At 48.2% G+C, this 21,230-nt stretch overlaps 1 protein-coding gene across 1 annotated transcript; it reads right to left on the reverse strand.

The window, feature by feature from the left end:
* Positions 1 to 12,998: 12,998 nt before the first annotated feature.
* LOC125758251 (facilitated trehalose transporter Tret1-like) lies at positions 12,999 to 20,938 on the reverse strand. Its single transcript, XM_049415267.1, has 5 exons — positions 20,930 to 20,938; positions 19,269 to 19,508; positions 17,519 to 17,701; positions 14,399 to 14,581; positions 12,999 to 13,724 (listed from the first exon to the last, which is right to left on the reverse strand). The coding sequence occupies exons 1-5, from the start codon at positions 20,936 to 20,938 to the stop codon at positions 12,999 to 13,001; spliced, it is 1,341 nt and encodes a 446-aa protein (XP_049271224.1).
* Positions 20,939 to 21,230: the final 292 nt, after the last annotated feature.

The raw sequence follows: 21,230 nt of genomic DNA on the forward strand, positions 1-21,230 counted from the left end.
AGTGGCGTTGAATATAAGTACAATTACACATACAAGCTGAGTCGATACATGAAAACGACTCAATGCTCGACCACATCATGCGTAAGTTTGTAGTCAAGTTCGGACTTTGATATGATCGATGACACACCGTTGTTGTCGAGAAAACGTAGAGCCTAATGTCGCGAACATTGTAATAACCAAATCGGTGTTTGTATCTGAAAACAGATATTACACCGTTCGCTCGCTGAAGGGGTTTCAGAGCAAATGTAATGTATTAACAGCACTTTGTTCCGCAAAACATCTTTGTAGTCTCCCTTCTTAGTTCACCTATGGCCTATAACAGAATAAGTTTGTGTGCTAAAAAAAAAATCTTGCAGTTCCTTAAAAGCCTCGAATTTTGGCTACGCCAAAGTTGTCTGTGGCTGATATTTTAAATTGACGCGCGTGATATGCGCTCGTAGATGACCCACGCGGGGAGATGTTCCTCTTGCTGCCGCCTCCCGGCGCCGCGGCGAGAGATCTCAAGAGCGACTCGCCCGGACGCTGGCGCTTCAGCGCGACGGACTACGCCCTGGTCGCCTTCACGGTCACGTGCTCCCTCGCCGTACTCTGGGCGCTGCTCTTCGGAAGGGTCTCCCCAAGGTGAGCGTACTCTGAACGGATCAGAACACTTATACTGCATTGAAGGAAAGGAGAAGGTTGTTACCGTAGCACGTAAAAAAGGCGAGCATAGCTAGGCATGTGGACAAACAGACGCTCTGTCTGCGTCTTTTGTTTTGCGCTAAGGTATTAACGTGAATGGTCACCCACATCCCAGATTAAACGAACTGAAGCTTGGGCAAGTTCATGTTATTTCTTACTCAACCTTGAAGTGCAATAAACGGGGACACATAAGTGAAGACCAGAAAGGATGAGCGCTACTTGAAAGTGTAGTGTGTGTTGACTGATATATAGGGCATGATTTCCGAGAATGAAATTGAATTTAAAGTATCGCCCAATTTCCTACTTCCACTGTATAAGTGTTAATGTATAAGTGCCTCTAGCACTCGCTTATATTGGTTCAACAAACTTTCCTTTGCGGAAGGAAGAGGAATCCATCGAGGCGATCGAGTGGGTCGGTTTCATTAGACATAAGCACATGAAGCCAGCAGACATGGAGCGAACGAAAGTATAGGATCAATATTTGCAGTTTTAAATTGAAGCCGGCTTATAGTAATTATAGCATAAAAATTGTTAATGTTTGCACTAAGTCGCGCAAAGCTTGACACAACGAAGCACGGGCCCGTCGGAGCTCGTACTCCCCGTCGACCTGCACGTCTACCTTCCTCCTCTGAAGTACGCACTTTCTCTGGACGTCCCTCACACTTTGGACATGATTGGGCGCAGGTTATGCGCAGTATCTCCGTCGGTGGGCGTGGCTTGCTTGCTTCACCGTCCTCGCCATCACATCTCTCCTCCTCACACTCACTTCCCTTCCTCACCCCCTGCTACACAATTCTGCACAAGGCTATGCTGTGCACAGCTTGCGTGCCTGGATAGCCGAGTGGTTAGGACGCTCGCCTTGGGATCGAGGGTATGCGGGTTCGAACCCCCGCCTTGTGAAGAATTTCTTTTCGGCAAGAATTTTTCTCTTTCTTTATATATTTCTTTCCGTATCTCTGTTTGTTTCTCTTCATTTCTTTCCCTCTCTCTCTCTCTCTCTCTCTCTGTATTCGTTCTCTCACCCTTCAGGGTTATTACAGGCCACGCCGTAGCGAGTAGTGGGATTTGCCCAAATTTTGTGGCACATACCCGTTTATGATGATGATGATGATGATGACGAAATTGGAGGTAAAACGACGTGCCGATGGTAGAATACGAACCCGCAACCTGTGCATTGCGATCGAGGTGCATTATTTTATGCGCTACAGTGGCGGCCGTTTCCCAGTACATGCTCTCACGTATTTATGTGCCTGTTAACCTGGGAGTAAGCCAGAGCCAATTGTAGTCGTGGAAGCTAATGCGAAGCATTCTGCCCGATAGTATCACGTAGCAGATGAACTTATCGAGCTACGAGATACACAATAAGGACAGAAGTCGCAGAGATGTTCTTTCGTAAGTACATTTGTCGACTGACCGGCAGCCTTCCGTAATATTTCAAGCATCACGACTGACTGAACTCTTTTGCGAACAATTCAAACGAAAGGCATTTTTGTGAATATGAGCCCAGCCAGGAACCAAGTCCACAAGGGTTTTACTTTGTAAATTAACTTTGATATTAGCGAGTCATCTTTGCCGATAATGTGCCCGCGCCTCAGGATTGGCTGTATTTGCTCTGGCTCTTACACACACACACACCACACACACACACACACACACACACACACACACACACACACACACACACACACACACACACACACACACACACACACACACCCACACACACACACCACACCACACACACACACGCACCACAACACACAGCACAGCACACACGGCACCCCACACACACACCACGCACAACACACACACACACACACGCACGCACGCACGCACGCACGCACGCACACACACACACACACACACACACACACACACACACACACACACACACACACACACACACACACACATACGTACCGACGCCGGAATTTCTGCGAAACGTCAGGTTTGACAATTTTGAGCTAACGAGCGCAATGCATACATTGGGCGTTCACGATCACGTCTGCCAAAATTTGCAACGCTACGCGCCGCGGAAATGGGTCAAATTTCAAGGTGAACGCTGCTTGCCCTTCCTCTCGCGGGCGCACGCTTTAGAGAATGAGGGGATGACGTACATGAGAAAATGGCCCTACGCAGATGGTAGTGCTGTGACGTCGCTCCTCTACGTAGACGACTGTGCTCTGACGTCGCCAACAGTAGCACGTGACGCTGCGATAATTATTTGACACGACATGTGTAGTTTGCGTAATTTGTTGCTTGAATAGATTAATAAAACTTGAGAGAAATAATGAGACGCACAAAGGGAATGTGTGCGTCGTTTTCATTTCTTTTTTCGTGAATTGCAGCGACATGCGGGGCTAATGTGCCTCCCTTTCCCATGCGTTCGTGTCCCCGCGGTTAGCGCATCGAGCAGACGCCAGCCCTGGAAGCGAAAGTAATGTTCTGGCGCGTTCGAGCACTCATTATGCTCGTTTATTCTACCACGTCCAAGGAAACGTTAATGCGGCGCTGGCTCATGATACCGCCACTCTCGTGCCCGTACAAATGTCTCAACTTTCATGCCCATCCCGCAGAGACAGGCAGTACACCACAGAGAACGCCGACAAAACGCCCATGGCCGCTACATAAAAAAAGGGTAGCGGCCGTGCAACGCCGCTCGCGTGCTCCGGCTGGCTCGGGCACGTCATGCGCACGTGACCATGCATGCGCATGACGTGTTCATGCGTATGTGTCAAATGAAGAGGGCAGGGAAGGGATTTGGCTTGCGAAGGCTACACGGGGCGAGTGGGAAGGGTTTGAAACTCGCCTCCTCGCATCATGGTTTCGCGCCGCTATAAATTATTGTTTTTCTCAGCTCGTAATTAACCGATTTGAAAAATTCTTGCGGCATACTGCACTTCATTCGACACACAACAACTTCCAGCGTCTAACTAAAATTTGCTATGTGGCCTGGTGAGGGGCCCTTTAACGCTGTCGCGTTAATAAAATTCAGCTAGAGGGGTCTAAAGATATCGCAAGTAGGACGTAAACAACACAAGTTGGTTCTGCCTGGCGTTTTTACATCTTTTCCCAATTTACATGACATTTAGTCCCATCGCGCTCTTCGCTCTATTTTGAACGATCGGAACGGTTTATCACTCTCGTCCCAAGGTTGCCACAGCTGCACATCAAGGGCCTTGCAGCGCTGGAACACATGCCAGGACTGTGCAATTCTACAGACTGCGAGGCTGCCGTGCGCGAGGTTGTTGGCACCGCCGACCCGTACGTCGACCCTTGCGGAGACCTAGAAGTCTTCGCCTGCGGTCGCTGGTGCACCTTCGCAAACCGCACGTGGGCGGCCACCTACTGGCGCGAGCAGCGGCGCAGATACGTGTCCGACGTAGAGGCCACGGTGATGTTCATCTACCGCAGGGCGCGGTTCACCGGTCAGCCGTTCCATTACATGGCGTCCTTCTACGCGTCCTGCCTGGGGCTGCTAGGGAAAAGGAAGGCCAGCATCGTGGACTGCTGGGACGCCGCTGGGTGTCGCGTTGGAGCAGTGGTCGAACGCGAGCGACTTCACGACTGCTCTTCGCACTCGCCATACAAACGATCGTGAGGTCGGGCGTGCCATCCGTCTTCAACATAAGCACTTACAACGACGTGACGGTCGAAGTCAACACAGGCATGGCGATTGCCACAACGGAAGCGGATGACCGTTTCAGGCAAGGACAGTGCTTACTGAAATCCAAAGAAGACACGTAATCACCAATGAAGGACTCGACAGTGAACAGAAAAGGGCGTCACTAGCAGCAACGGCTCCGTCATAGAGGGGAACAGAAGGCAGGGACCTTTGTATAAGAAATGAAACTTAGTAAATCTTTTCCTGGGAGCTGTGGCCCATGCTTACCAACTACCTTCTGTTCCCCTCTTTCTAATACGGAGCCGTTGCTGCTAGTGACGTCATTTTCGGTTCTGTCGCGAGTCCTTCAATGGTGATTACGTGTCTCTCTTTGGATTTCAGTGAGCATGTACCAACTAGCCCAGCGACAAGTTTTACTAAGGGCAATGCTTCTGGGACATCAGCAGTAGGCAGCGTGGAATGTTCGAGAAACACAATGTAAGGAAGGTGGGAAAAGAGAATTAGGAGTGGTGACATCCTTCAATAATGCGAGGTTTATTCTAAAACGGCATTCATATACAGCTTCATAAAGAGTCCATGTGGGTGTGACGAATGAATATACAAATAAATACTGAAAATACCGTGCGTTATCTTCAGTCGGTGGATGCAGTCTCTGTCAAAATCCCAGCTGTTATTATTATTTCCCATATACCTACCAACTTCACACAAAATGAGAGGGAGAGCAGGCAACCCGCGAATCTTGTACACACCTACACTATACAAAACAACATTGAAGGTCGTCACAAAAACGATTACCAGGGGCGTTGCCAGAAATTTTTTCGGGGGGGGGGGGGGTTCAACCATACTTTATCTATGTTCGTGCGTGCGTTTGTATGTGTGCATGTATATATACGCAAGCAAAACGGAAATATTTCGGGAGGGGGTATGAACCCCCCCAACCCCTCCTTGGCTACGCCCCTGACGATTACAGAACAATATGAGTCAAAATAGATGAGATTGCAGGTGATATACGGCTCGACGAGGCTTCCACGCCGACCCGCTGCCAGGGATGGCCTTAAGGCCCAAACACCGTAGGTTGAGCGCGTCAACGGTGACTTTTTACGCGGCGTCGCGCCTTCTCCCTATGGAGAGGGAGGGCGCGCAGCTTCGCGAGCCGCGGCCCTCTCTCCCCATAGGGAAAGGGCGCGACGCCGCGTCAAAAAGTCACGCGTTGACGCGCTGCAACGCGTACGTGTGTTCGGGCCTTTACCGATAGAGGTGCGTCCCTGAGTTTGATTCCTGAGATGGTCTTCCTCATTCTGATGGGGCCGGTACGCTAAAATGTTGTCTTGTACTTTACAGCGTGCACAGTACAACAGGTCGTCAAAATTATTCCAAAGCCGCATTGCATTCTCTTATATTCCCCATTATGGTAACGACAGGGCTGCATTACCCATAGACGCGTCATGTTCCACTGACGAGCTTGATAGTTACATTGTTGCCGCCGCTGTGGTACAGTGGATACAGTGCTCGGCTGCTGAATCGAAGGTCGCGAGTTCGATGCCGGCCGCGGCGATTGCATTTCGATGGACCCTAAATGCTAGAGGCCCGTGTACTTAGATTTAGCTGCACATTAGAAAACCCCAGGTGGTCGAAACTTCCGGAGTCCTCCACTACCACGTGCCTCATAATCATATCGTGGTCTTGGCACGTAAAACGCCAGATATGGCGATAATGACATGACGAGAGCTACACTTTACCTTCTATGCAGGCAGATGCTCGTGGAGGAAGCGGCAGCGGAACTGGGCGTTGACGCTGAACCTCTCGGACGCAGCATACGGAACATCGACGATGTTGTCCGAGCCGCGATTGACGATGCGCCGAAGGACGCACCCTGACCGTTCGCTTGCGTGCAGCTATTTTGACACCGCGAGCGTAAAGAAAGTCTGGTGCGAGGTCTTTAGGCGTCCCCCCAACCGTTATTTGGCTGGGCGGAACCTCTCAAGCACCTCGTCGGACGACGACCTCGCCCGCGCGACCAGCACCAACAGTGCGCGGGCGATTCGCTCCATACTGGAGGCTCTTGGCAGCGCTGACCTTGGCGCGGCCAGGGTATACCTACTGCTCGTCCCCGTGGCGCGGTTCATGATACTCGAGCACTTGATTCGGCCGCTGCGTGGGAAACTGAGCGCTGGCGCCATGAGCGAGATCTGCGTGCGCACCCTGCAAGCGCACGTCAAGGAAGTGTTCGGACTGTGGTTCAAGACGCGTGTGCTAAGAGACGGCACTACGACGGACGTGTCTCGCATGATCAGTGACGTTGTTCTCGCTTCGAGCGCCACCTTCAAGCGGTTCAAGGGCGTCAATATTGACGAAGAGGCGGTGGAGAAGGCGATGGCATGGGCAGACGGTAATGCACGCGCGTCGCTTGTTCATTAGAAAGATTTAGTGCAGGGGTCCCAAAGCGGCTTACGTATACGTAAGCCCTTGCGTTCCTTTGTATTCTCCTTGGGTGCGGCTGGAGGTCAAAGGAACGCGAGAGCGTGCGTACGCAAGCGACTTGGAGTTCCCGGCAGTAAAGCTCTCTATTGCTTGAACGCGATTGCTCCACATGTTTAATCAGATTCACCGTTAAAAAAGTGAGTGCAGAGCGAGTGCAAATTTTTAGGGTGTTGAGCGAACAGTGCAGTCGTCCGACTTTGTAAGAGATGTGTCGTTGTTGTAGCATCAGTACCTATCTAAACACTTAATTCGTTGCATTACCTCCGTTTATACCGGCAAATGAGAGCCATAGTTTGCACTGACATGTTGCCTTCAACAGTGAACCTTTCACTTCGGAGGAGGCATTGTCAGCTTAACTCGTGTGCGTCGTATATTTGGCGGTGACGTGCCTTTGTGTAACGCGCGCTATCGTAACTTGGAAAGAGAAAGGAAGGGAGGATACCCGCATGAATGACGTGCGTTCAGTCTACATCTGTTGAATCGACTGGTCGGTTTGTTCGACCGCGTTGATATGCACCAAACAAGTACTGAAGCATTGTAGTTGTGCATGCGTGCAAGGGAAAAACCTCGTTATTTGTAGGTTTAATGGCTGAACCGCTGTCCTACGGGAGGTGTCTTTCAGTTCTACGTAAACGCTTTAGTAAGCTGCGAAGTTTTCCCGGCACTAACGATCACATATAATGGGTATGGCTTCACGGCAGGCAACGCTAACTTTGCTTCAAGCCTGTTGACATCAACTTCGTTTATATGGGCAACGACAACATGGCAACCATGGCAAACGCAGCAATCATGTTATATTTGGTTTTCTTTCTTCTGTACATGAGCTCGAGTGTTGGTCACGGCGTTGTCCTGTAAACACCGGTGAAATGCAAAGCGCCTGTGTACTCAGATTATGTACTGAGTAGGAAGTAAAACACTCTCAACAACCCGAAGGCTTACACTACGGTGCCCGAAATATTCACTGTGCAGTTTTGAGACGTTTCAGGATTTATTTTAATTTAATCTAAGGTTGTGCTGGTGTTGGAACAGCTTCAAGAGTCACTGTAGTCAGCACGGAAATTTGGTGCAGTCTACTGATCAGCCCAAAGTGAAGCACTAGTACTTTGAACGCACTTGATGGCGCCTATTTCCCATACGTATCGGAAGTTTATAGTAACGGTGCCATTTGTTCTCTTTAAGATCTGTTCAAAGCCTCCAGTGAACCCGTCCCAACTGTGCCAACGTACGGGGATGACTTTGTCGCGAACATGATACGGCTTTCACGATCCGGGGCGTCCGTCACACGCGACGAGTTGACGAACATCGCGACGATGGTTGCGCAAAGTGCCGGTTCGCACGACGTCTGCGGAAGCAACGACACGACCGTCGACGGGGTGGCAGGCGCCGCAACATCGACGGTCGCCGAAGGGGTGGGTCCCGGCAGGGATTTTGTGACCCTCCTGCTCCCGGACATCTACTACAGCGACTCAAACCGCAAGGTCCTGAACTACGGCAGCCTGGGAACGCTCTTAGCCGGCGAAGTGTTCGATACGGCCCCGTCGCGGCTGGACCTTTCAGCCCGTGCAAGCTGCTTGGCCCGCTACGTGAGCTCCAACATGGGAGTCACGCTTAACGAGGTATGGTACGGCACATGTACGGAGCACCACTCGCGTGAGGTGTCAGCTATTGCTATGTTGGGAGTTTCGCTTTGTAGATTTCGTGAAGCGAGGAAAAGCTAATAACTATGAAACGAATCTGTTAACACGTACGGGTGCATACGTTGAAAACCTATCAGGGTACAGGCCTACCGTTTCACCTATGTTGGTACTGGGAGAAAAGGCTGATGCGATATACGAACACAGTGGGTAGCCTCACTATACTCGGCGACAATGAACTTTTCTTGACAGCACTGTGGAAGCTACAGAACCGAAGCGCATGCCTGCTACCGCGCCAAGAAATAGTAGTTAAATTTACTGGTAATTTTCTCATTTGCCTTGCTGAAATAAATGCTGCTTTATTTATCATAAGACTCAAACAGTTGCGGGAAGTCGTAGGTGAAATACAGTTATTGTTCACTTTGCAAGAATACCTTCCTTTTCTTTCCATTTCTTAGACAGCACCACCTTTTCAGCACGCCCGTTTTCCAAAGTAAATATGGCGTCCATGACGTAGTTGGTCAGTGTGCGGCCGCAAACGCTCTGTTTAGTTCTCCAAGAAAAATATACTCGTAATATGACACTAAAATGTACACCGAACAATCCTAATGTTTCTCCCATTCACATTTTTTCGTGTATATAATTTTCTAAACGCCGAAACGATGCGAACGAGCAAAACCTAAATCGGCCGCAAGCTGCCGTACTACTTGCGGAGCAACACGAATGTGCGGAAGCCCCGCCTCCGTGGCCTTCGCTCCACTGTCAAGATAACTGTCGTCGGATATAGCTGTTTTACCTAGGTGGATACGGGGATATTAGATTTATGGGATTACGCATATAGCCAAGGTTTGCGTCGCAAGCTATTTCACTCGTATAGATACGGGAAGATTACATTTATGAGGTATAAGGATAGGACTAGGGGCAGAATCAGTAACTGTCTTTCATACGTGGATTGGGGAGATTAGGTGGTCATATGATATCAGGGTACGAAACAGGGAATTGTCCGAGGGACTCGTTTTCTGTATTATATGCGACTAAGGAAACCGACAGACAATTAGACCAAGGAAAGCACAGGAGACGTTATTTATGGTTTCTTTACGGTATTGTAATGATTCGTACTAAATTAAAGAAATGAAAGTGGACGAAAAATTACCCTTTACGTCGGTTCGATCCGAACCCACAGCCTTCGAAGGTTGTAGGCTTGGATCCCACCGACGGAAAGACTGATTTTTCGTCGGGTTTGCACGTCCTGCCTTTTTAACATGAATACCTACCAACTAGCACAACTGTATTCTAAGTGTATCGCTGTCTTCACTTCTATATTTACTTATCGATTTACGTGAGTAAGAATCAGAGGGAAATATTCTACTAACGCATCGATATATATTACTCATCTATTTTATATATCGGTGCACAGTGTACTAGGCCCAAGACTTCAAGATTATGCTATCCAGCGAGTTGGTCATCGCCCTTCAAGGCTGTAAGGACGCGGTAGCGTTGAGCTTGGGCAGTACTCGTGAGACTTCTGGAGGATAGAAAGATACAACTTACGGGGAGCTATTCTCGATGTGTCCATCCAAAGGAGATTTCCACAGTCCATTTCGGCAGAGCGCATTCAGTTATTCGAAAAGCGGTGAGCCGTGATGTCACCTCGCTCTTGACTACGTCGACGCACCGGACCCGCCAGCGCATTGCCAGCGTAAGAAGAAAGTGGACGAAATATACAGAAACAGGAACTTGTCAAGACTGAACTTGCGTACGAGTGTGTCCCAGACGTTTGAGAACGATGCAGGGAATGCGTACCGACCTTCACAGGTGCATTAGACGGGCGGCCGTAACAGCGACCGTAATTTTCATTAAGTGCGACATGCTACCTGACTAGCGAGCTTTGGTCAAAATGTCGACTATCTGGGTGTGGCCGTGTGCTGTGTGTTCGAGTGCGTGCGACTGCAGATGTGTGTTATGAATGCAAAACAGCGCTAAAAAACGAAGACACAAGAAGAACATACAGGATCAAGCGCTCGGTCCTATCTGTTCTTCCTGTGTCTAGTTTTTTCGCGCTGTTTTGCAGTCGTGAAACCCTACCAACATGCTCAATCCCAGATCCTTTTAAATGTGTGTGTTACCTTACGCTCTGAAGGCCACTGACTAGGCTAATTTCTGAGAGCGCTCTTGACTCGTGCCGCAGGACGAGCGCGTAACCGTGCTGAGGACAGCGTGGGCCCTGGAGACTGCTCACAAGGCAGCCGCGCTACGGGAACCGGACGTGGCCCACGGAGCGCTTCAGACGCGGCTCTTCGTGCTGCGCTTTTTGCGGATGACGTGCGGTGAGCCTGAGGATGTGGCGAGGCTCTCTCGCATCGCCGTCATGACGCTTCCCATCTACACGATGGCCTTCAACTGTCCTAGTCCGCCGACGCCCGCGCTCTGTTGAGAGCTACGGATCGACGTCCGTAGTGAGGCGTCGACGTATCGCCACAGGACGTTGTCAGATTTAAAGAAGCATGTACAGGAATGAAGATATGTTGTTATAATACAATTTCTCACGTGATGCGTGTGATGCGTGGTACCCTTTAAGGTCTTTGCATTTCGGTGGTTTCCGCCAAGCGCGACAACCTCGTACATACTGTGCTTGTGCATTCGAACGTTGTTCCCGCGAATCTCCCTTCTGATTGCTATATCGTTCGCCATGTAGTGACCCTATGTATCTGGCTCTTTGTATCTTTTCATTGCTGGATCTTTGTATCTTTTCCTGATACAAGATGGCTCTTTGTACCTTTGCAGTGCTGCACATTAATAGGGCGAAGTGTCGAAGTAGCAACTGAGTGATATGACCGAATAATAGTGAAACCACTCGTGTATGTTTGGTACGTTTCCTACATGAATCACGTTACCAGAGCAAGGTATACACAGATGCTTCAGAAATGCTTCTTCAAATCACATAGTCAATTATTTAAAGAGCCAACCAAACATTTTTTTCAAGGGAAAGGGCGGCAACAAAATCGCAAAGGTCGCCAGCCGGTTACTTCTCTAAGTTTGAATACGCTTGTTGAGTATGCCGACTGCTATTTTTTTTTCTCGAAATCCCAGTATTTCGTTCGACATAGCCTATGCTTTATATTTCGTTCTTAATTCGTATAGTTGCTCCCGGAAACACACGTGGCCTCAATAAAGCCAGTGCTAGAATCTATACTTTTGAAAAAGACCCTATACTGTCATGTCGGGGTGGGGTGGTCACGTTAAATCGCACCAGGCGTCACATGTAAATTGCATAACGAGTGGGTGGTTTATAGCTCCCCACCCATTACAAAAGTCTGAACTATATTTCATCGTAGAGACGCAGAATAACAAAGGCGCTCGGGTCACTCGACCTAAAGTCACATGACCGCCCGCGCGCATCCGAAAAACAACGTTCAAGGCAAAGTTCACTGAAGTGGAAGGAACACATTCAAGGAAGGGTTCAGTGAAGAGGCAAGGAAGGTGAATAAAAACGTGCGACACCTACGCACTAGTGATGCGAAGACTGAGGAAAGACGGAGCTGATGGCGTCCTCCTCCTTTCTCTCCTCACCCTCACTAGCTCTTCCCACCACTTCCTATACTATACTGTAGGTACAAGGCTATGCTATACTTTACTATGCATTTCCCCACCCCCTTGCACAAGGCTATGACATGCTTTACTCTCTCCCCTCCTCGTCACCCTCACAGCCCTCTTCTTTCCTCGCTATACTATACTGTACATGGCTATGCTGTGCTTTCATATGGCTCCCATAAAAGCTAGGAGCAGATTTTTGCTACCGCTACGCGGCGCAATGAAAAGTTTAAACAGCTCCCCTTAAAAGTCTTTTCGGCTGGATTTTCTTTAGCAAGACCCTAAGGACTCCGGCAATTTTTCTTACAGATAGCGTGACGACCATTTTCTTTGCTTACCCCGCGGTGGCTCCCGGACTGTGATGTAGGACTGTTGATTACGACATTGCTCCATCCCATTTCCTCACCAGAAATAAGCCAAGGCGTGCTATTTGCTGATCGGGAATCTCATTCGAAGTGGCACAGTAAAATGAACTCTTATGTGGCGACTTTTTCTTGCATGACAACGATGGTCTAGCAGAGAAAATTATTGAACTCTTGGCCCTTCACTACTTGGTCTCTTGTATTCGTTTATAGTTCATGCATAGCTGCCATGAACTAATAATGGGCTGTAACACTGAAGAGCCATGCAGTGCGCTTTATACCCAAAAAAAGACATTGGCAAGAAGGACATACTGATAAACACAAGTTAGACCAAAATATGTACCCATAAATGCTCAGCAAAGAGGGGACAAACCAGCAGTGCCTCCGCGACATTTAACACTTGATGCAAATATAGACAAAAACGTTTGAAAAAAAAATGCGAAAGTCTAGCCATTGATTCTTAAAATATTGCGTGCGAGTAGATAGCGTAATGGGATTAACGCGCCGCTACTCGAACGGCCCGAACACGTCTATCGTCACGGAACAAATTGCTCTCGGTAGGATTGACCCAAGCCGACGTCTCCTATTGTCTGGCGCAATTCTGCGCAAGAGAGACGCCCACGGTTAGCCCTCCTCGTCAACGTCCGTTAACTCCTGCTGTCCCGGAGCTCGTTTAGCGGGTGAAACTATGGCCAACGTTGCTCCGCTGGGAACGTCGGATTTCACTTCGTCTTCACCCGACGCCACCGCTTCCGTAGCGCCAGCTTTAGCCCCGGCCTCCGGCTGTGGTTTGGCCTCGGATTTGGCTTTAGACTCAGCCTTCGCTTGAGGCCTGGCGTGAGATTTAGCCTGAGCTTTGGCTTTAGGCTTGGACGAGCCCTTTAGGGAAACCCCCACAGACGAATGTGGCGCAGAGTCTTTCCGCTGCGGCCGTGTCTTTTGTTCGTCTCGCGTTGCCGTTTGGTCTTCGTGGTCGTTCTTCGGTACCTGCGGCAGCGCGTCGGCGGGCTTGACCGCGTCCACAATGTCCGACGCCTTTCGGCTGCACACGTCGCCCTGTCCCTGCAGTAGGATTCCCTCGAGGCTTACGCCTCGCGTGTCCGGCAGTAGCTTGAAGGCGGTCATGCCGCCCGCGAACGTGACCAGCCCCGTCAAGCTGACCAGCAGCGCCAGCGATCCGGTCGTGGTGCCCAGGATGGTGAACAGGCTGATGATGCCGAGCGCCGAGGCCCAGTGAAAAGCGCAGACGCTTCCGAACTCGAAGCCGTTCTTACGTAGCGGTGCCAGCTCGACGGCGAGAGTCCAGGACGCCGGGCCAAGGCCGAGAGAAAAACCTATTGTGAAGATGACCTGCGAACCGTCCGCGCGCACGCATGCGTCAAATCACGGGGCAAGTAACGCTGAGTTTTTTAAAACCTTCATTAACAGGCCTGCGACTGCAGTTATTGGCAATGACAAATCCAAGTGTATCGCGAACACGCTTTGCATATCCAACCGCCTTGAATGATATGGGTATTCTATGCAGCTCTATAAAGTTCAATGTGTGAAAAATTTCTCCTGACAAGCCTAGAACTTTCGTTCTTGACAGTCGCGAAACTATCGTGCTACCGCGGTGCCCTAAGTGACGAAAACTGAATGTTGAGAATATTCCAAGCATGGAGCACTTCTTGAAAGGCACACACGCAGTATATTTCAAATTGTTTAGTGAAACGCTATATGCCTGAACGATGGTCCACGTTTAAAAAAAGTTATATATACACTCTTGTGCAGTCTAACCCCCGTATCTAGAACGTCCCTCCGCTCAACACCACGTGGACACAAGAAAGTCGACGGCGGTGTCGCCCCACGGCGTAAGTGGGTATTGCGTGTGAGCGACAAACGCCACCAATTTCTGAGAAGCACGGTGCCATTTTCACTCAAGCGGCGGCGCTGTGCTAAACTCGATGGAGTGAAGGGAGAACTTCGAGTGAAGACTTGTTTGAGAATACGGGGCTAAGATGAGGGCGGTGGCAAGTGCAACCCACCTTGCAGACAACGGTGATGCGAGCGGCGATGTGCGTGTCCAAGGCCTCTTCGTCGTGCGAGACGCCGAAGTAAACGCCGCCCAGGGCCACCATGCTCCCCGCGCTCACTACCACGGACACGGCCAGCGGTTTCACGCGTCCGACGGCGTCTAGCAGCTGAGCAGCCACGGCTGTCGTCGCGAACTGCGACCACGGTCGAATTCGAGCGTCAGGTACAATATACGTTAAGGTGAAAGCCTTAGATGCCTCATCACACGCGAAAATTGACCGACCGTCGGCGTCGGCGCCGTCAGCACAAGTGATGCAAAAAATCATAATCACGTCACAGATCTGTGATGTCGTCACAGATCTGTCGTCACAGATTGGCAAGAATTGTGATGTTATCATGACGCCACTATGACGTCCCATGATATCATCACATTGTCGCCCTGTCAGAGATGGGCCGGAGGCAGTGCAAAACCACGTTAGCTGAAGAAACCTTTCGCGGGGGGCGGGGCAGGGTCAGTACATCTACTGAGAGGAAAAAGAACATGGCTTTCTCATTCAAGTCATTTTAGGCGAATGCATAAGCGACGCTGTGTTTTAAGAGTCACATTGAACAGATTCGTTATTGACAAGAATGCCTTATGGCAGGATTATTGGAACATAAAAAAATAAATTGAGCCACTCCTCGGGCATGTAACAATGGCTCAGAACAAATGTGACCGAAAAGTTTTTGTGAGGTCATTCATGTATCTTGAAGCACGTTGAAGTTTAGGACAGGCAGATAGGACAGAACCTGCAGATATGGTAGCTTCTTTGTAATGTGTCGTAATGCTCAGTTCGAGGACGCAGGTTGGATTCCCAGCTACTGCGGCGGCATTTAGATGCAGGATATATGCAAAAACGTTTGTGTACGTGGTTAAACTTGGCGCTCACCACTACGGCGTGCCTGCCTCAGAACCTTAATGTGGCTTTTTTCATGGCGTAAAACACCAGGATCTTCTTTTTTTTATAGACAAAAGCTCTTTACACACAGATGAATGAATTCATTTAGTGATGAAGCTTACCTGTCTTGACACTTTATGGTTCAGTGTTTTGTTGGTTACGGTGGTGCAAGGCACCTTCTACCGCGCATGGTTCTATTGATTTGACCACTGTATGCTTTAATGCGTGTGCGCAGAAAAAAATGTGTCTCGCGTATAGCACTTGTCTTCAATAAACGCTTATATTGTTGAGGAAAGCGCTGTCCTGTCTGCAGTCATTTGGCGATGTTTACCCTGATTTACTTTATAATTCCTAAATTAGTGTTGCCATTAAAGCGATGCGAATATGAGGGACTCAAACTATCTAATACAGTCATCCATGTTCAATGGCACCATCGGCATCGCATCAAGATTTAGCGATGTACATACGCAAAATGTTGCGTGTAGCTTATATAATGAATACCTGAAAAAGAACTTTCCTTTGTTTGATTTTACATAGGTTAAGCCAAGTTTTCGGTTATTGCGGCCAATGGGTGATGATTGTGTTGATTTCCCGTAGTCCTAACGGAGAAATAAATATTCACTGAACGCAAACACGTAATTGTCTTCAGCCGAACCTCAGCAGCTGCCATTGACGCATGTGCTACTTAGCTGAGCGAGATGCTAGGAGGCAGCTGTGGGTAAACATGCAGGAGGCAACTGCGCCAGCTGCACGAGAAGAAAGTTGTGTTGTTGTGGACGCAAGATAGCTACGACAGCATCTCCCTGTCTATACAGCGATAACGCCACAGATGTCCGCCGTGAGTCGCTGCAGACTGTTATTCGGTGAGGGCTTGGATTGGCTATAGATTCAGAGACTGGGTTGCCTGCCACGTTCTTGTGGTTCATCAGTGGTGCTCATGAGCCACAAGAAACGGTCAGACATTTTGCGCGTGGTAATGCCTTCATATTTGTTTTTTGAATAAAATGAGCAACCTGAACATGACTGAAACAGCGGAAATGCCAGTCTGTGGCAGCACACACGTTTTTACGGAGTCGTAAGCAACGGTTACACAATGTTTTGAAAATACATATAGATTTTTTTTAACTGACAGGGCGTGCAAATATGGACACAAGAGAGAAGTCTAGACACCACAAAAGCCTTGACTTCTCTCTTGTGTCCGTGTTTGCACGCTCTGTCTCTTTAACATGAATACATACCAACTAGCTCAGCTCTCTGTTATTTTATATTTCTTTGTATTTTTCGGTTCCAACGAATGCGCGTCTACGTCTCTTTCTAGTCTTCATACCATTTCGTTTAATTTGCGTCTTGAATATTTGGGGCCACCAAAATCTCGTTATAGAGAAGCTTCTGATAAACATAAATGTTAACGGTCGCATCAATTAGGTCTTAACGGGCGTGTAGTGCATTAAGCGTCGTTGACGGGGTGGTTATTGAAAGTACTAAAGGCCCAAATTTTATTATGAGAAATGATGAGAAAGGTTTATTGTATAACTTTACTCTTTACGCCACTTCTGTCCGCTTCATGCGCGGTTTGATTTTTTGAGGAAACGCCCGTGAACGCCGTTTTTCTATTGCACCAACAAGTAGTGACGTTTTTTTTTTTTTTGCAGATTGTGGTCCTCTTTCTGACGTTTTTTAAAAACAGTGCTACGTGAAAGCTACATGATTAGCAAACTACATCAAACGAATAAGCTATAGAATTCTGTGAAACAAATTAGGAAAGGCTAACCTGGATTAAAGAGCGAACTTAGAGCACTTAAAATGTTGAAATTACGTAAAATGAGGTCGAATAATATCTCCATGTGTGTAGGTGCGCGCGTGAGAAATTTAAATCGATAGGATACCATTGATAGAATTCGTACAAGGGTGCGAATCACACTCTGAAATTCGGAATATGTTAGTGATTGCCCTCTCTGCGTCGAAGTGTCCGAGATTAGAGCTTTTCCTTGAAGATCCTGCTGCAGAGAGGTTTCATTTCTTCGACAGTAGTTAACTTTAGGGGAACACGTAACAGCGGTGTGCATCGGGTTGAGGTGCGCCATCTTTCATAAACATGGTTTAGCTCCGGGACGAAATGAGTGATAATTTACGTGCGTGTCAAGCGCGTAATGGGGCATCGTATACTCTCTGGGCGGTTCACGCTCTGCTCACCTGTAGGGAGGACAGCAAAAGAAGCGTGTCGTCCGAGGCGTATCCGAAGCCCGCGTGAAGTGGACTGCTGGCATACAGGATGAGGTTATTGACACCGGAGAACTGCTGCACCATAATGACTAGCACGGCCAGCATGTAGTGGATGAGGGGTGTCGGTGTCTTCACGTAGATCGCCTCAATCTCCTACGAAGTGCGGTGCGCCGCATTATAGTTCATACGGGCGGTGCATAGTTGAAATATCGAGAAATACGAAAGAGCGCAATCCAAATGCAACTTTCTTGGGGCTTATTGATTTCTAGAACCAAAGCATATTTTCAGCAACCGCATAAGTGAGGCTGATGTGAGCTAGAGTAATAGTGATGAAAAATTATTGAGCAAGCAATGTCGCTGGCGCCCAGTACTCTGACAAGAGACCTTGCGTTCGTCGGGCCAATGGTGATAGTAGTCGTACCGTGACTGTTTGGAGATAATATACATAGTAAAGTGCTATACGACATTTTCAAACAAGTAACGCGCCTGTTGCTACAAGCGTTCCACGGTCTATGTGTGCACTGAGCGATTGACAGCAGATTGGGAATAATATAGTGCAATGGGTGTTGCCATGAAAAAGGTGCGGAGATTGACACCACGATTCCTGTAAATATCTCTTTTGTTGCATACGTCGTTTTTATAGCAACATGTGCTCGTTGGCAGCTATAACTGCAATTCTCAATATTGACAGGAATTCTCATTCTCAAGAAAATCACAGAGGTACCGACCGGCTTTTGCTTTCGAATTTATATGAGTGAGAGCGAAGTTTTGCCAGCATCATTCAATTCCTGCGAAGGATACAAATCTGACTTAAATGAAGGCGTTTCAAATAGGTACAGTCGGGTCAGGGACGACGCCACTCAAACGAATGATACTTTTTCCAAGTTATCCTTGTGATTATTGCCTGTATAATGGGCCATGACGGAGAAATAAAATATGGTAAGCATAATAAAATTGAAGAGGCCATTAGGTAGGAGTCGTCATTCCAATATGACATTCGTATGAATTAGAGGTTCCTGTCAGCCTACGTTATCTGTACAGATTTTATTATTGTCTTGATGCTCTATTTCACAGGACGCTGGTGAGCTCGAGGATACGGGTTGGACTCCAGCCCATGGCAATCGCAATTCAAAGGGGCCGAAATACACACACACACACACACACGCACGCACGCACGCACGCGCGCGCACACACACACACACACACACACACACACACACACACACACACACACACACACACACACACACACGCACACACACACGCACCACACACACACACACACACCACACACACACACACCACACACACACACACACACACACACACAAACTCAATAGGTGCTACCCCTAGTGTAGTACTTAAAAGCACCGTGATCATTAAAGAGACCCAGGTGTTAAAAATTAATCAGCAGTGCTCCACTGCGACGTACTTCATAATCACATGGGAATTTTGTAACGTAAAACCATGCCATCTAATTCAGTTATTACACAGGACATGCGTGGCGTGCTCTGGTACCATCTGGTGGGTGGACTTACCTAGAAGCTGCTTTTGTGTGCCTTACTCGGCGGCACATTATACTAAAGTACGGAAAAGCGAGGAGGGCAGCGTTATTTCCGTAATGAAATTTGATATTACAACAACGTTTATTGTGTTCACTGTCGGGGTTCTGTTGCGTCATTGCCATACATGAACAGAAGCTGTATAAGCAAGTGCTCACCTCATACTCGGTGTCCGCCTCGAGTACCTTGCCTCGAAGTATTCTCAGCGCCTTCTGCGCTTCCTCAGGTTGCGCGTTCTCAAAAAGCCAGCGCGGTGACTCCACGGCCATCCAGAGCAGCAGAAGTGCCACCGCCGGCGGCATCGCGCACCACAGTGCCAGCTGCGTCCAGTCTGCGAACTTGCCTAAGCCGTACGTAAGGAGCACGCCTGCCGCCACGCCCGTTTGGTACGCACCGCACTAGAAGGGAAAAAAAAAGAAGCAGGCACTTTGGTTTATAGTCTTCACAGCGTTCTTAAGTGAGCGCCGCTCGTGTGCGGTTTCACACATCAAAAGTTATAAAAGAATAAATGGATAGGCACGTTTAAAACGAATTGCTGTCTGCGTTATATCTTAAATAAGCTCTTATTTGACTTGAGCAGCAACTTGAGAAAGTCACAAGGTCCTATGCATGGGCATAAGATGATTCGAAGGCGAAAGCCATTTTTTGTTTCCTTCCGCGTCGATTACATCGCCCTCGAAAGCTTTCTAAACGTAGCATGGCTTTGCACCGCCTTCGGGTTGCGAGGCATTGCAACGCCCTCACGTGCCTCTGGAATCGGCCCAACTATGACCAAGCGATGATGTCACCATGTGATGACGTCATCATATAACGTCTCGTTACGTGACGTCATGATGACGTCACAAATTTTGGCCATCTATGACGTCGTGATGACGTCAGAGCGTGACGTCGTCATTTTTCACACGGGTGATATTTTTCATCCCTCGTGTTGATGCCGAAGCCCACGGTCACTTTTCGTGCTTGATGAGGAATCTCAGGCTTTCACCATATAATAATCATGCGTGATGCCAGCTGTTGTGTTAAAGACTGTGAAAGGGTCAGCGTAAAGGAAGATTATGCGCACCTTATAGGGTAGAAATTAATATGTTATACTCCACTTCGCCTCGTCCGAAAAACGTACCACTGTTCCGGGACCACTCAAATCGCCGAACATTCGCAGTAAAGAACTATGAATTGAAGTTTTTTACGGTATAGTCTTTACATCCACCGAAAAGGGGTTGCGATATTTCAGTGCACTGTCTCGGCAGCAATTTCCCAATTTCCCAGGTAATCCTTCTTTCGGTGTTTTCGCTTTTGCATGCAAGAAATAAGCAGCCATACAATGCGTATAATGCCATTTTTTTAGAAAAAGAAAGACAGCGCACAAAGAAAACGAAGACAAGAAAGTGCGCTGTTAGCGCGCTGTTTTTTCATAATATCAATACGCCCTAACTAGCCTAACTTGCCATTTTGCTACATATATGTACCGTGAGTTAACAGCGTACGAACGCACATTCCAATCTGAAAAAAACAACAACATAAAAGCGGAAGAGCCGGTGATGGACTCGGAAAGGAGCGGGAGGGCGAAGACATTTGAAAGTCAGCAGTTGTACTCAGCAGTTGTGTCTTCGATGCTTCAAGAATGGATAAACCTGAAAGTTCCTAAGGCCTGTGGCTTCTGGCGTTTAATAGGTACGTACGGCTATAAAATGCGGCGTTTCACTAGCGCAGATGAACATCCACGTATACATTCGCAGGACGAGAAACTGTACTGGTTTTCGCGTAATTGATAAGTTTTTTTGAAGCCAGAAAAAAAAAAATCGACTCATAGCAAGCTTACGCACGGCATTGTGTGTAACGTTCTTTCATGCTGTGTCTCTTGCCCTTTAAAGTGTTGTCAGTCAAACACCAACTAGGCCCCCAAAAGTCCTTTTAGTATATTGGTTTTGTACGGTCTAAGGGCACACATGGCGACTGCCAGCGTTTTAGCCCCGAACTTTTCTCTACGCAGTTCATATGCATACATAAGAAAACCACTCCAGATATATTCTAATATACAATGCTGAAGCCTATATTTTTTAAAGCTTAAGCGGCCAATCAACAAATAGTAGTAGATACTCTGTTTATTTCACACGATCAGG

The sequence above is a fragment of the Rhipicephalus sanguineus genome, chromosome 4 (genome assembly GCF_013339695.2).
Source record: "Rhipicephalus sanguineus isolate Rsan-2018 chromosome 4, BIME_Rsan_1.4, whole genome shotgun sequence".
Lineage (NCBI taxonomy): Eukaryota > Metazoa > Arthropoda > Arachnida > Ixodida > Ixodidae > Rhipicephalus > Rhipicephalus sanguineus.

Bases quoted from the DNA above. Each gene is read 5' to 3' on its own strand.
- LOC125758251 (XM_049415267.1), bottom strand. The intron at 17,702-19,268 runs GTGAGCACTTGC...CGCACTTCGTAG, and splicing joins AGGCGGACACCGAGTATGAG to GAGATTGAGGCGATCTACGT. The intron at 14,582-17,518 runs GTGAGCAGAGCG...CCGTGGTCGCAG, and splicing joins TTTTGCTGTCCTCCCTACAG to TTCGCGACGACAGCCGTGGC.